Here is a 14119-nt window from a genome sequence, read left to right on the forward strand (position 1 = left end):
GCATAACAAGTAAATCATTTCCCAATTCCGTCGAGTCTATTATCACTACGAGCAGTAGAACGACATGTGCAGATCACATTAATACCTCTATTTTTTATTCCGCTCGGAGCGATCCTCATGTTCTCATTTCCACTTCACCTTCTGCACCAAGCATTTTGGTCTGTGGCACTCCAAGTATCCACTCAGCCTTTCCTTTCATTTCTAGCTTTATTTCTTTTCTGATCGCTTATATCCCATCAAAAACAAACCAAGAAGATGCACCGCATCACATGAAGACGACACCTGACTTTGTTAATGTGCTATAGTATAAAAAAGTTGCAAGGTGAGTTGTCATCGTGAGTGCTTAAAACAAAGTTTACCATCACATCAACTGGAGAGTGTTTAAAGGCCACAATATTCCATCTCGCAAGCAACAGACTTTTTAACTCAATTATTTTCCTCTCATAGGACGGCTCATGTATTTTGAGGCCAAATCATTTGGATGGTTCTCTCAAAGGATTACAAGGATAATTCTTCTTTTCACTGCAAACCACATCTTTCCAACAACCGAGGAGATGTCTGATATATCAGCTAGCTCTGTGCATAATTATTCAACCCATACATGTAACATTTTCTTCTTTTTTTTTGTTTAAATATACCAATTTTACAATGAATCTCAACTTTGGCTGCGCTGAGCATGTGCAAACACAGGCATATCACAAGCAATAAAGTGCGTATTGTCATTCGAGTCTCATCAATGATGGAGTAATTGGCATTTCTTGAAGCAAACTAGTGCATGACATTCTTCACAAGCAAATCAGCTGATTCCAGAGACTCGAGTAAATGGAGCTGATCCACTTCTGTGCCAACCCGTATGTTCCCTTGGAAAAGAAGACAAACATTTGTAAAGCTTTACCAACACATTAACCTTCAGATTGAAGCTTCCAGTAACACGATCTACAAAAGGTGCGAAGCGCTTATCACATGAATGAGAAAACTCAGCTTTATGATAGAGAAGAAAGAAAGAGGAGAAACTTACGTGTCAACAATTGAAAGCAGTGAGGAAGATTGGCCCTTCAAAAACAAGGGAACCAGCGAGCTTGTGCACTTGTATTTGATATATATATATATATATATATATATATATTAATATTTTTCTTTGAAGCTCATCAAAGGAACCATCACTGTTGTGCTGCGTGTCTTCAAAGCAAAACCAACTTGGAAGGCCACTTTCACCATCCATCACAGCTTTGCCACCTTTCTCCTCCTTTTATACCACACCTCTAATTTCTTCCTTGAATAATGCTTGATCAGGGGAATCTGCTCTGTTTTACAACCACTTGAAGAACTTACATTGACAAAACTGTTCCCTGAGACTGTTCCAGAATTTATGAGATGGGATCCTTCGGAATGTTTCCCGGTTTCCCAAGTTCAGCAATCCCTGAATCATCCTGCGGCTATCTACTGCAAGAGCTAAAGGTTTGGGTTGGGGTTTTTCCATATCAGTGGTTCTTGAAATTGATACTAGCTGAACTTTCTTTGAACATTTTATCAACTGCTAACAGCTGATTTGGGATGAAGTGGGGCAAGATCAGCTTGAAAGAGAGAGGATTCTGCTTGAACTGGAACAGGAATGTATCGACATGTATAGAAGAAAAGTTGATAGTGCAAATATCTTGAGAGTTCGTCTGCATCAAGCACTGGCTGATTCAGAAGCTGAGTTCACTAACCTTCTCCTGTCCCTCGGGGAACGATCATTCTCAGGCCGGGTGAGATATAGATGACTTCTTTTGATAGTATATTTAATAAGAAAAGAATAGCACCAAATGTGCAGCCAGCTTAAATTCTCTTGGAGCAGCCTGAAAAATTGACAGGTACACTGAAGCAGCAGCTTGATGCAATCACTCCTGCACTTCATGAAATGCAGCTAAGGAAAGAAGAGCGGATGAACCAATTCCGGGAGGTTCAGACACAAATCCAAAGAATTGCTTCTGAAGTAGCAGGTCATCAACCGGATTGCGATGTTCTGGTAAACGAAGGAGATCTCTCACTTAAAAAGCTTGATGAGCACCAAAATGAACTCCAAAGACTTCATAAAGAGAAGGTAGCTTTAACCTTGGTAGCGTCGGTTTTCTTCTATATATCATCCAATTAATTTTCACCCATTCTTCACTCTGAAAGAATGATAGACTCCGGAAAGTAGAAGATTACATAAAGGTGGTGCAAAACCTTGCTGAAACAATGGGAATGGATGCTTCCATGATCATCAGTGACATTCACCCAAGCTTACTAGGTGGTTCAACCGCACAGCAATCCAGGAACATAAGTGACACCATCTTAGAGAGATTAAACAGCAAAGTGGAACAACTGAAAGATGAGAAGCGTAAGCGAACAGAAAAGGTATGAGTTTATTTTCCAACATAGGTCCATTGCTACAACTAAATCTCAGAACCAGGAATAACAAAAAATGAATGTGTACAGAATTGCTGTTTCTAAATGCATCACAAAGCACCCTACATTACCACGTTATGCACTTCATAAAGCATGTCTCACCAAAGAAAAGAATTTGAATAAATATAATTAATCATATCGCAGAAAGATTCATAAGTTGGCCATATACATCAAACCTATTCAAGAAATACAAAACAGGATACCATAAAGCTGATCATAGATCATAGAATCATGCTAGAAAGTAAACTCAAGGGGGTTCCAGGGTCATAGCATCATGCTTGAGAGACATCCCCTTGAGCCATCCACCAGTATGCCATCTCTTAGTTTAACAAAAATTAACACCTAGCTTATTCACCATAAGTGACCAGATGGACTTACCAAACTAGTGATAATGTAAACCAGATTATCACTTTCAAGCTCACAAAGATACACCTCGTGCTCCATAAACTTACACAAGCAAGATATTCAGAGGCAGGTAAACAGCAATTCAAGAGATCTTGATTGTACAAGTTGGATGTATGCTATGCACCAATGTAATATTAGTAGAATTATAAGCATAATAATAGGAAGATTTAGACAAATATTTTCCATATCTGACACTAGTATCCTTTGCAACAAAAGAAAAGTACACTAACATCCACAAATTTTGAACTTCCAAATATAATAAGTTTGCAATTTTTATTTATTTTGTGTGAGAAAAATTGAATTTTTATTAGGATATTAGGAGTTAACCCATGGTTGAACCTTAGTTGGACATTGATCACCCATGAAAATAGAGCCATTTTCTGGATTGAGTTTAACTGCCACAAATTTTGAAATGAGCCTCTCTCACATATAATTTAGTAAATTAATCCCCAGACAGTTATACCAGACATTAAAAGCAAAATGATTCGTATTATACATGTTTAACAAATGTAATTAGGCTACAGAACTGCTGCAATAGAGTCAATGATGTTTCAAGATTAAGAATTGGTGATTTTATGACAATGCTCACAACATTAGGAAAGATGATTATTGAATTAGAAAAGACAGCACAATATTGGAAAAACAAGAGATGCAACAGGAAAATATAAAACGAGCCTCTAAGTGCTCTTTAATTAGTTTCAAACAAATACTACCTTATGAACTAAACAGAGGATGCAGATATCTTTTATGCATCAGCATTATTGTTGCACCTTTTGTACACTTTGCATCAACTCCACTAAAACTACAGATACAATGATTTTGCAGCTTTACAAGCTTGGGAAAGCATTGACAAACTTGTGGAATCTCATGGATACATCGATTGAGGACCGGCAGAAGTTCTATTACATGAATATATATACGTCATCAGCTCCAACAGATCACATATTAAGACCAGGAAGCCTTTCCATTGATATAATCCATCAGGTAAAGAAAGAATTAAGCTAAGAAATCAAACTTCAGATAAAGCATTTCCTTTTCTGTATTAAAAAGACAAATTAGGTAGTCTATAATGGTTCCTTAACTGACACTGCTGCTACAGATAAAGCATTTCCTTTTCTGTTTTAAAAAGACAAATTAGTAGTCTATAATGGTTCCTTAACTGACACTGCTGCTCTGACTGCAATCCAGGTTGAGTCCGAAGTGGAGAGACTGGATCAGCTAAAAGCAAGCAAAATGAAAGAGCTTTTTCTCAAAAAGCTCAGTGAGCTTCGAGAAATATGCAAGAAATCTCATTTGGAAGTACCTTCAGGATCAGAGATGGACAAAATCATGAACCTCATCATGTCAGGTGTGCCTCTTGCTTCAGTTAGATGCATCATTAAATGATTCTTAATGGTAGCTGAACTTATTGACACTCAACAAAACCTTGAACCAAAGGTGAGATGGACCATGCTGACCTCCTAGTGATTATGGAAGAGCATATATCCCAGGCAAAAGAAGAAGCACGCAGCCGGAAGGACATTATGGAGAAGGTCGAAAAATGGATGGCTTCATGTGAAGAAGAACAGTGGTTGGAAGAATACAGCAAGGTCATCTCCAAATTCATCAACTCATATGTCAAAGCTAACAATTCTATTAAATATTGCTGATGAGGAATCCTAATTTTGACATATGGATGTTTACAGGATGAAAACCGTTACTCAGTGAGCAGAGGGGCTCACAAGAACTTGAAACGTGCAGAACGTGCTAGAATTATTGTGAACAAGATTCCAGGTAAGAATTGACTATAGCTAAATAAGAAATATGATGTATGATAGACTAAAACGAGAAAATGCAGATTTGGTTGAATTGTTGATGGCAAAGACAGAGATATGGGAAGAGGAAAGGATGAAAAATTTCTTGTACGATAAGGTTAGGCAAGAACCTATTGCTTTAATACATTTATGAATTTATCCAAATATTATCTTATTCATCATTGTTCTACCGGAATAAGTACCATATTTAAGTTCACATTTTACTTCAAAATATTCTGCTAGAAGGATGCAAAATGATGCTCAAGAAGACTTGTTCTGGGAAAAAAAATACCAAAGACAAACTTAAATGCAATTAATTAGTTTTTGTTTCCTTTCTCATGATAGCATAGCCACCACTTTTACTGATGAGCATGCAAATTTAAGCAATTAAATGACTTTAATAACTTGCAAAGGACATTTTATAGATCAAGTTTTGCAACTTGCAGAATCATGCATGCAAGGATCAAGTATCATAAAACCTATTATCTTCTTGTTGCAAAGCCTATAAGCATCTAAGACAGCAAAATAAATTAACCACTAAAGTTCAAACATGAAAGCTAAGCTAGCTACACTTGAAGTAGATGCATAATTTTGTAATATGATCAAACATATATTCAATTATGATTTCAAGTATTGGTCGTTACTGTGCTTGATTTCAAGTATGGTCTGTATGCACCAGACCAACCAGTATTTATTGGTATGATCAAGGACCGGTGTCAGACCATATATCTCAATAATGTTCAGGTTTTTTTTTGGGTGATACCAGGCTGTATGGGTGGCATTTCACCTAGTACATACTGGTACTGTACCATTCTAGTAACTGAGATTTAAACCCTTGTATCCAAATAATTAAATTTTCTGTTTTTTTAACCAAAATGGACTAAGAACTTTACATGAAATATGCCTGACATCTACATAAATGGGTTGCATGAAATAAATCCCAGCTTGGTAGCATAACCTCGCTGATATGGATTTACCACAACATGCTCCACACCTGCCGCAAATTTCTTTTTTCTTTTTCCTTCCTTTCTATGTGCAAGACAAGCTAACAAAACCATGTCGATCTGATTCTCTCACTTAATTTCTGCAAAAGCAAAGCAAATCAAATCAAGATATTCTCTTTTATAAACGTCTTGCTTTTTTCTTTCTCCTAAATTAGTTGCTGCTAGCACAGCATATGTTTCCAGCCTACATGAGCATGCAAGACCAAGATATTGCTCACCTAAGGAAAAAGAAGAGATGAAATTATCCCATGTTCAGATCTCGGATTGTACGGAGATATCATTTCCAGTTGGAAATGCAACATTCTTTCGTAGGACCCTTTTAAGGAAAAAAGTTTAATTTAGCAGTTAATAGAGACAGTTGCTGCCTTGATGCTGCAGTTGCATAAATTCACCTCGGAGATTTTACAACAACAAAATTACCAGGAAAACATTGTTGTCATTGAGGTATTATGGAAAACTGTAGACTTATAGAACAAGCGATGAAATTTAAGTTCCTGAACTGAACTAGGAAAAGAGGATTTGTCAACATATAGGATAACTTCCATATACAAGACCAAAATGCTTATACAAAATTAAAGCCCAATCATCACATTTGTCATTAACACCATGATTGCATTACCTACCATTTGACAGAGTGGAAGGGATATATGGAGAAAAAAAAGAGAAGAATAAAGAATAATCTTAGATATCTTGTAATAAGATTCAGAACTAATCCAACAGTTTTCTCTTGATTTGTTATGATATATTTTGGATCTTTTATATGATTTATATAATTGTTATTTATTATAAGAGTCTTGTACAATATGATTGACATTTATTTTCTAAAAATATATACAATTGTTATTTCTAATGAATTATTCTCTAGCATTTTCATTATTATTTTTTCAACAACTTCTTATATTTTATATAATAGTTTCATATGTTTTTTGGGAAAGACAGACACATTATGAATTATGATGTTAAAGAGGTTTCTTAACAAAAAATATATTTATTTTCTCATAATTTATTTTGTGTTTTGTGGTGCCCTACCATTTATATTATATATAATTCTTATAATTTTATGATTACTAAATTATTTTTTCATCCGAGTTCATTCCCATCATTCTAATTCGATCAATCCCAAGGCCTGATCATATCATCCCAGCCAATTCAAATCTGCTTTCAATCTTACAACTTATGTGCAAGAGCACATGTAGTGGTACCCAATAGCCTACGAGTCTCATGCAGTGTCAATGCAAGTTGAATCAAAGGCTAATCCTGAATACAAACCATAAAATAGTCCTCTCCAAGAATTTAAATACCGAACAACTTACCCTTGAATAACCATTCCCGTTGTTGACATGCACCATATAGATGTCAAGGCAAGTTGTTAACATAGACAGTTTCTGGTAATCATTAGGTGAAAGAGAAAGAAAAAAGACCGATATGGAGAGGCAAAATGTGAAAGCATAGTTGGGCCCTGGTGCTGCTGCTAACATAGATAGTTGCTGGGACTTATTCGGTGAAAGAGAAAGAAAAAAAGACTGATATGGAAAGGAAAAATGTGAGCACAGTTGGATCAATAACTCTGATAGTTGACAGAGAATCTTTGAAGTAGTGAAGTTCAAGAAGAAGGCTGACATGAATAAATACTCATGTTAGCTTTCCTGCTTAGTTGTTATCTTGCTCGAGTTTGATGGGCTTTACAATGTGAATGGCACTGAGAGAAAACCTAGGAACAAGATCTTGGTTTGGATTTTGTCAAATGACTCCATCCAGTGTGATGTTGAAGAGGTTTCACACAGTTAAATATGTGTTGCACCTCAGTGATGCACGTCAGTTTGGTTCTCATTTTTCACATGAATAATATATCAGTCCTAGCAATCCTTGGCACCTCTTTCACAAAAATCCATGCTTTCCTCCACATAGAGAAATACACTAATCTTTACATAACATATCATAAATTTAACGTTCACTTTGCTCTACAGAGACATTTGAAACATACTTTAAGCTTGTAAGCAGGACATAAAGTATGCTTTTTATCAGTCAATTGAATAATCAATTCAGAAACTATACTTTGATTTCTTTTATGTATCATGCACAGTCAATTTCTGTCACAAATTCATTTTTTCTTTCTATAAACTTCCACAAACCAATCAAAATTGTGGTAATTTCAGGCACCAAACCAACAAACTACACACTATGATATCATATGTATCTTTTATTAATACCTAAGACTTCTATTATCTCATACTACAACTAAAAGAAATGCAACTGAAATTTTTCATCCCATATATAATCAATCTTTATAAAATTACAGGTACCTCTAATGGCAATGCTTAAAGAGTACACTCTGTTAAAGCAAGAAAAAGAGGAGGAGAAACAAAGGCAAAGAGTAAGTTCTAGTGCAATTCGATGAAGGATACAAGAATATCTAAAGAAGTTCTGCAAAGGATTGTTCTGAAGAGCAAACAATTTTTAACCCCTTGTTTAGAGGATTTGTTCCGGATTGTCAATAACATCTTTTCTCTCTGCAGGAAAGAAAAAAAGTGCAAACTCAGATTACAGCAGAACATGAGAATTCATTTGGCTCAAGGCCAAACACAAGCACTACTCGTCCTTCCAACAAGATTCTAAATAGCAGTTTCGTCAGTGGTCCTTCGAGCAGGAGACTGTCCATCATCAGCCAACACCAAAGGTCAAAGAACAATTATGCAAATAAAGGAGCAAACTTAAACAAAGGAAGTATAAAGTTGCAAACGCGGAAGATATTAAGCAATTATAGCCATGCCCCTAATTCTAAAGAAGATGCAGCATCAGAGATCTCTATAACATTTTCAGGCTGAAATCATGACTCTTCATTCGATATTAAACAATGTAAAGAATCATAAGATCAGGCAATCAATGTGTGAATGGAATGGTACAGTTTTTGGATAAAACACAAGCATGACATTGTATAACCACTATTATGATATATTTGATCTTACATCCTGCTAAAAGAACCAGTCTTCACCGAGTTCTTCGAGAAAGCAGTAATTGCGGAAGAGCTGGACTGCGGACTGTAATTCAAGGTTTAAAATTTTGTTATCTGGTGTCAATACCGATAAGCGGCCAAACTAGTACGCTTTCGATACAGATCAATATCCTGACACTGGGTATGGACCGATGCTTTCCAGACCAAGAAAGGGGGGAAAAGGAGCGAGGAGGACTTGCATAGGGGCAGGAATATGTGGAGCGGAGAAGGAAGATGAGACGGGGTAGGAGGAAGAGATAAAGAAAGGCAGAGAAGAAGGAAGAGGAATATGAGGTGTAGGTGGAGGTGGAGGCGGAGGCATATCGGAGGTGAAAGAGGAAGCAGCGACCAGACGATTCACTGGGGGCGGTGAACGAGGCGTTGACAAGAAGCAAACGAGTCTGGGTAAGAGACAGAAGAGAGAATATATATATATATATATATATCTTCTTAAAATTTCTTTTTATCCAAGTTCAAAAAAAATTTCAATCATTTATAGTATTTTAAAAATATTATCTAGAGTTTTAAAAATATTATATAGCATTTTTTTTAAACACTATATGGTGTTTTTTTAAAACACTTTACAGTGTTTTTAAAACACTATACAATGTTTTATGGATAAAAAAATAACCCACAAAATATTATAAATAATTGGTGAAAAGATTTGTTTGGATTTGGATAGAAAAATACTATGAACAGCTTTCGGGGGTTTTTTAAGATTTTTAAAATAAGGGCGATGGTTTAAAACTTTTGAAAAGGGAATACTATGGAAAAAACTCAAAAAAAGAATATTTTCTCATACAATCACCCATATATATATATATATATATATATATATATATATATATATATATATATATATATATATATATATATATATATATATATATATATATATATATATATATATATATATACTCGGGCTTGATGGGCTAACTGGCCCAACATAACCCAGATCAAGCCCTAGTATAGTGCATGTGAGGCACAGCTCAGTGGTGGCGTCCTTTCCTACTCGAGCCCCCTCACCATGCCTAAATATTAGGTCGGCTTTGATACCAAATATAATGACTCGGGCCTGATGGGCTAATTTGCCTATCAACTTTCGTTTAGTCTAAATCACTGACCAAAATACTTAAGCTGAAGCTGATAATAATACATTCATCAGACTCTTATAAGTCAATCTTAGTCTTGCCCACTTTCGATGTTGGACTAATCAGGGATGTTACAATTTATATATGTATATGTATATATATGTATTGTATATGAATGTATATGTATATGTATATGTATATATTAGTTTTTATCTCTATTTTAATTTTTTTCAGCAAAGTAGTTCTGTTTTAAGCCAACACTAGATAAGTTTAAAATAAATAAAAAAGATAATTACGTAATATCAATATATATTAATAAAAATAAATTTTTTTATATAAAGTAATAATACATAAAAATTAAAATAATAATCATGAAGAAAATTAAAAAAAAAATAAAAATCATATAATTATTTTAGAAATATAATATAATATTATTTAAAATTTCTTTAAAATAATTTTTGAATGAACTAATGAATATTAAATATTAGTTATATATAGTTTGATAACTAAAACTAGAAAATGGACTTGATTCGATAGAAATATCGAATAGTTAAAGATATAATTGACAACTAATCATGATCGTAAGAGATGTAATAATTTTTTAGAAAATATAATAAAAAGTTATATAGCTATGTGAAAGTAGTATGATTCATCTTGGGTTTGACTTTCTACAAATCTGATTTATCTCAGATTTGGACGTGACAATATCTACCTTATTTTCTCTTGATTCAGATCCACTCCTCCTCTCGATCGTCTCCTCTCCATATCTACCCCTCTTAGTGATCAATAGTGTTTGAAGGTGAATTTCCAAACACTAATGAGTTCGAGCTAGGAGACACCATCTCAGCAGAAGGAGTTAAGATAGGGTTCGAGATCTTGCTATCAGAATTTAGGTCAGGATTCACTGCACCAACCTTACGGGACGAGCCCGAGTTAGAGGGGTTGAGAGTTGGTCTTAGTTACCTAGCTTGACGAGGGGCCTAACCCATTAAGTGACTCTTATGTCCCTTGGCTTTTGTTCGATCCGAACCTTAGGTTCGAAGGTTGATTTTGTAACTGTTCTCTTAAGCTATTTGTAGGTTCCCCTTGTGCATCGATCATCTCATAAGTGCCAGAGCTTGAGGTGATCGAGGGACAAAAATCTGACGAGTGCTCCCCCACTCCACAACGATATTTTTATACGTTATGGTTTGGAAGAATATGGAGGTCCCCTGTTTGATCCAGTAGTCATGCAACAAAAGTTTACTAAAGTCAATTAGAACACAGATTTGGGCAAAATTTATCTCGGCGAGAGTAATCTCGTCTATTTTGATGACTCTTCCGCTCCTAGGATCAATTTTGTTGAGAATTTTGGAGTTAAAGGAGTTCAAGTGGAAGGGAAGGAAGTTGCATGGTGCAATTTCGATCCTCTCTTTCAATGGTTGGAAGTTGTCCTTCCGGGGGAGGAGAATGAGCGCCTATCCTCCAACAAACCAGAGTCCATTAGAGAGGATGTCGATCATTTCCTCCTTGGTGGTTAACTTGAACCAGAAAAAGCTGGACATCATATATACAATTTGGACCCCTTGGGAGAGCTTCAAATAGGGAAGCATAGATTGGAGAAGCTCCAATGGGGAGTCCTCAGAAGGAACTTGCCATGGATATAGAATCGCCGGTCCTCCCAGGCTGAGGAAACTTTCAAAGGAACAAGTTCCACCATCAGTTTAGCACTTTCTTGAATGTGTTGTGGGGTCTATTCATGTTGACCCTTAGAGCCATCCCGTGAATCCTTGAAGAGATTAGTCTAAGTCGTCAAAAAAGGCAAAACCGACATAGAAGAGCCTCGAGTGGGCAGAGTCGAGGAACGTGAGTGACCATGAGAATATAGTGAGACTTTGTTCGGGGGCTCGGGTTGAGGGGAAATCGAGGAACTCTTAGGAGGAGGAGGAGGAGGAGGAGGAGGAAGGTGCACGTTGTCACCCATCCTGCCGCTTCTTGCCTCTTTTGAGGTGGAGTTAAATGAACCCTAAACCAAGCCTTGATTCACTGAGCCGGTGTCCACATTGCTTTGTCCACCAATGTCACTCTCTCTCTTAGATAACTCCACTTGGTGGAGTTGACACCCCTATCATCCTGCCGCTTCTCGACCAATCTCTCTCTTTCTCTCTCTCAGAAGAGTCAAATGAACCATGAATCAATTCACTAAGCCGGTGTCCACATTGCTCTGTCAACCAATCTCTCTCTCTCAGATAACTCCACTTGGTGGAGTTGACTCCCCTATCATCCCCAACTCCACATGCTGACTCTTGCTAGTGCTGACTCCGACGAGGATACGACAGCGTACGTGGGGAGTTTTATGTCTTATAAACTGCATTCTCTTTCTTCCGATGAAAAGCAAAAACAAAGGAACAAGCTTGGTTGATCAATTTTACACTGACATGGGACCTCCAATTAGTGACTCGAAGATTTCATTAAAGAGCATCATTCTTTGCGGCAGCGTAGATCATGGTGATATGGATCATGATGTCGAGGAGTCGGAGTTGATTTGTTGTTCACGGAGATGAGCCCAACACAGCAATGACTTGAAATCGAAGTCCTGTCATGCTTTTTTTTTTGAAAAACATAATATACAAGATAAAGTGCAAGTCTGGTAATTCAGCTTCGAAGTAGAACGTCTGAAGGAAAGAAGGATTTCAAATCAACCAAAAAAACACTCAGCCTTTTATAATATTGCAGGCGGAATAAAATGGAAAAACCAGCCTTAACAGAGAAGAGTTAAAAGTGGGAAAATCTCTGCCCTCTGTCAGTCGGCGCCTACGCCTCCTCAATCACGACGGCGTCATCGTCTCCGGCGGCCGCGCCGACGCCGCCATCGAAAGCCTGTGGATTCATCGGGAAGCACTCCGCCTTGTGCGACAGCTTCCAATCCAGAGCTTGACATGCCCTCGAGCAGTAATTGACTAAGCCGCACACCGAACAACGCCGAAACTCGTGCCTGCGTGTCTCAGGCCGCCCGCAGCCGCGGTGGGAGCAGAGCCTCAGACCCTCCGCCGCCGACCCTGCCCTCGCCTCGAACCATTCCTTCAGGAACTGGTTGGCTGGATGCGGCTCCGGCGCCGGCAAATTCCAACCGTAGTCGCTGAGGAGGGGGCAGCACCCTGGTAGCGTTTCACCCGCCACCGTGACCCCCGCTGCTGTGGGCGGGCGACGCTGCTTCTGCCATGCAGGCAAGAACGAGATGGCGGCCGCGAGCTCCCGGGCGTTGGCCTGGACTAATAAGCGGCGGCCCTCGGAGACGTTCTTACGGACGCCATAGCCGTCCTGGAGGCAGTGCCCGAGCTCTCGCAGGGCTTCAACGTGGCCGTGAAAAGCCGCACGGGCGCACAGGGCAACGCCAGCCCGGGGATCCTTGTCATTCTTCGACCCTCCGCTGCCATTGAATTGGATTACCGCCAACGAGTACAGCGCTGCCGGGTTCGATCCGATGGCCGCCCTAGCCATCAACGACGCGCCGCTCCCTCTTTTCTCCAGAGCGTAAAATCTTATCTGATCCCATAAAAAATCAATTCTTAAGCAAACTCGAAGATTTCTTCAGTCGAACAAGCAAGCGCACGAGCCCTACCATTCCCAACATGTAGCAGGCATCAAGATTTCCGCAGTCTACGCAACGCTTGAGGTATCCATGAGACGAATCGGACCACGTCTTCGCACTAACAGCGAGGCATCTGGAGCTGGCCATAGACAAAACCAGCGGATGTTGCCCCAGAACATGAAACCGCTTACACCTGTTGCAGATACCCGAAAAGAATATATTTTTACTCACAGTACCCAGGAAAGATCCAATCTTCAGAGGATTAAGCTTAAAACCACATTAAAAAAACTCTCTATTTTATAAAACAGGGCGACATTAGTGTTCGTACGTCAACATGGAGCTGAAAAGATCCGAAGGACTATCAGCGGAGGAGCTGAGCTTGGAAAGCACGGACACAATGATGTCATCCGGCAGCCTTTTGAAGTAATCGACCCTCTCCTCCTTTGCCGGCAACTCCGTCGCTGCAACCCGCGGCCGTTTCCGGCAGCACGATCCGGCTTCTCCTTGCCCCGTCGGTGTTCTCTTCCGCTCCGCCCTCCGAACTCCTCTGTCGCCCATCTGTGGTTGGGGTCTCAGGCATTGCGAAGCCATTGTACGTATGCGTCGCTGGCTCGGCCGCGCTGCGATGTTATTGTGGGGAAGACCAACCCCGAGACGGGAGGGCACCCTGAAGTCTGAATAGGAGAAAGAAAGGCAAGAAGCTATTTATTCGTAATCAAAATGCAAATCTGACGAACACACTCTTGCTATATTTTGCCTTTTCCCATTTAGGTTAACTTTTACACCGAGGCCTACGCTCGGACGCCGCTTAACCCAACGGTTTTCTGTGGACG

The 14119-nt window shown here is 38.6% G+C and overlaps 2 protein-coding genes and 1 long non-coding RNA gene across 3 annotated transcripts; 1 reads left to right on the forward strand and 2 right to left on the reverse strand.

Moving 5' to 3' along the window:
* Positions 1–562: 562 nt before the first annotated feature.
* LOC108951659 (uncharacterized) lies at positions 563–9015 on the reverse strand. Its single transcript, XR_001976132.2, has 3 exons — positions 8599–9015; positions 1019–8283; positions 563–936 (listed from the first exon to the last, which is right to left on the reverse strand). It is a non-coding gene; the product is annotated as an uncharacterized LOC108951659 (long non-coding RNA).
* On the forward strand, positions 1318–8571 carry LOC135653394 (65-kDa microtubule-associated protein 8-like). The gene is made up of 11 exons (XM_065175319.1): positions 1318–1458; positions 1545–1748; positions 1838–2083; positions 2161–2379; positions 3661–3819; positions 4024–4183; positions 4273–4424; positions 4521–4608; positions 4673–4746; positions 7932–8006; positions 8149–8571. Exons 1-11 carry the CDS (start codon positions 1375–1377, stop codon positions 8455–8457), a joined length of 1770 nt encoding a protein of 589 aa, XP_065031391.1. The 5' UTR covers positions 1318–1374; the 3' UTR covers positions 8458–8571.
* Positions 9016–12508: 3493 nt separating the features above from the next.
* LOC135653039 (F-box protein At5g50450-like) lies at positions 12509–13871 on the reverse strand. The gene is made up of 3 exons (XM_065174450.1): positions 13615–13871; positions 13317–13479; positions 12509–13240 (listed from the first exon to the last, which is right to left on the reverse strand). Exons 1-3 carry the CDS (start codon positions 13842–13844, stop codon positions 12509–12511), a joined length of 1125 nt encoding a protein of 374 aa, XP_065030522.1. The 5' UTR covers positions 13845–13871.
* Positions 13872–14119: the final 248 nt, after the last annotated feature.

This window comes from Musa acuminata, chromosome BXJ3-11 (assembly GCF_036884655.1).
Source record: "Musa acuminata AAA Group cultivar baxijiao chromosome BXJ3-11, Cavendish_Baxijiao_AAA, whole genome shotgun sequence".
NCBI lineage: Eukaryota > Viridiplantae > Streptophyta > Magnoliopsida > Zingiberales > Musaceae > Musa > Musa acuminata.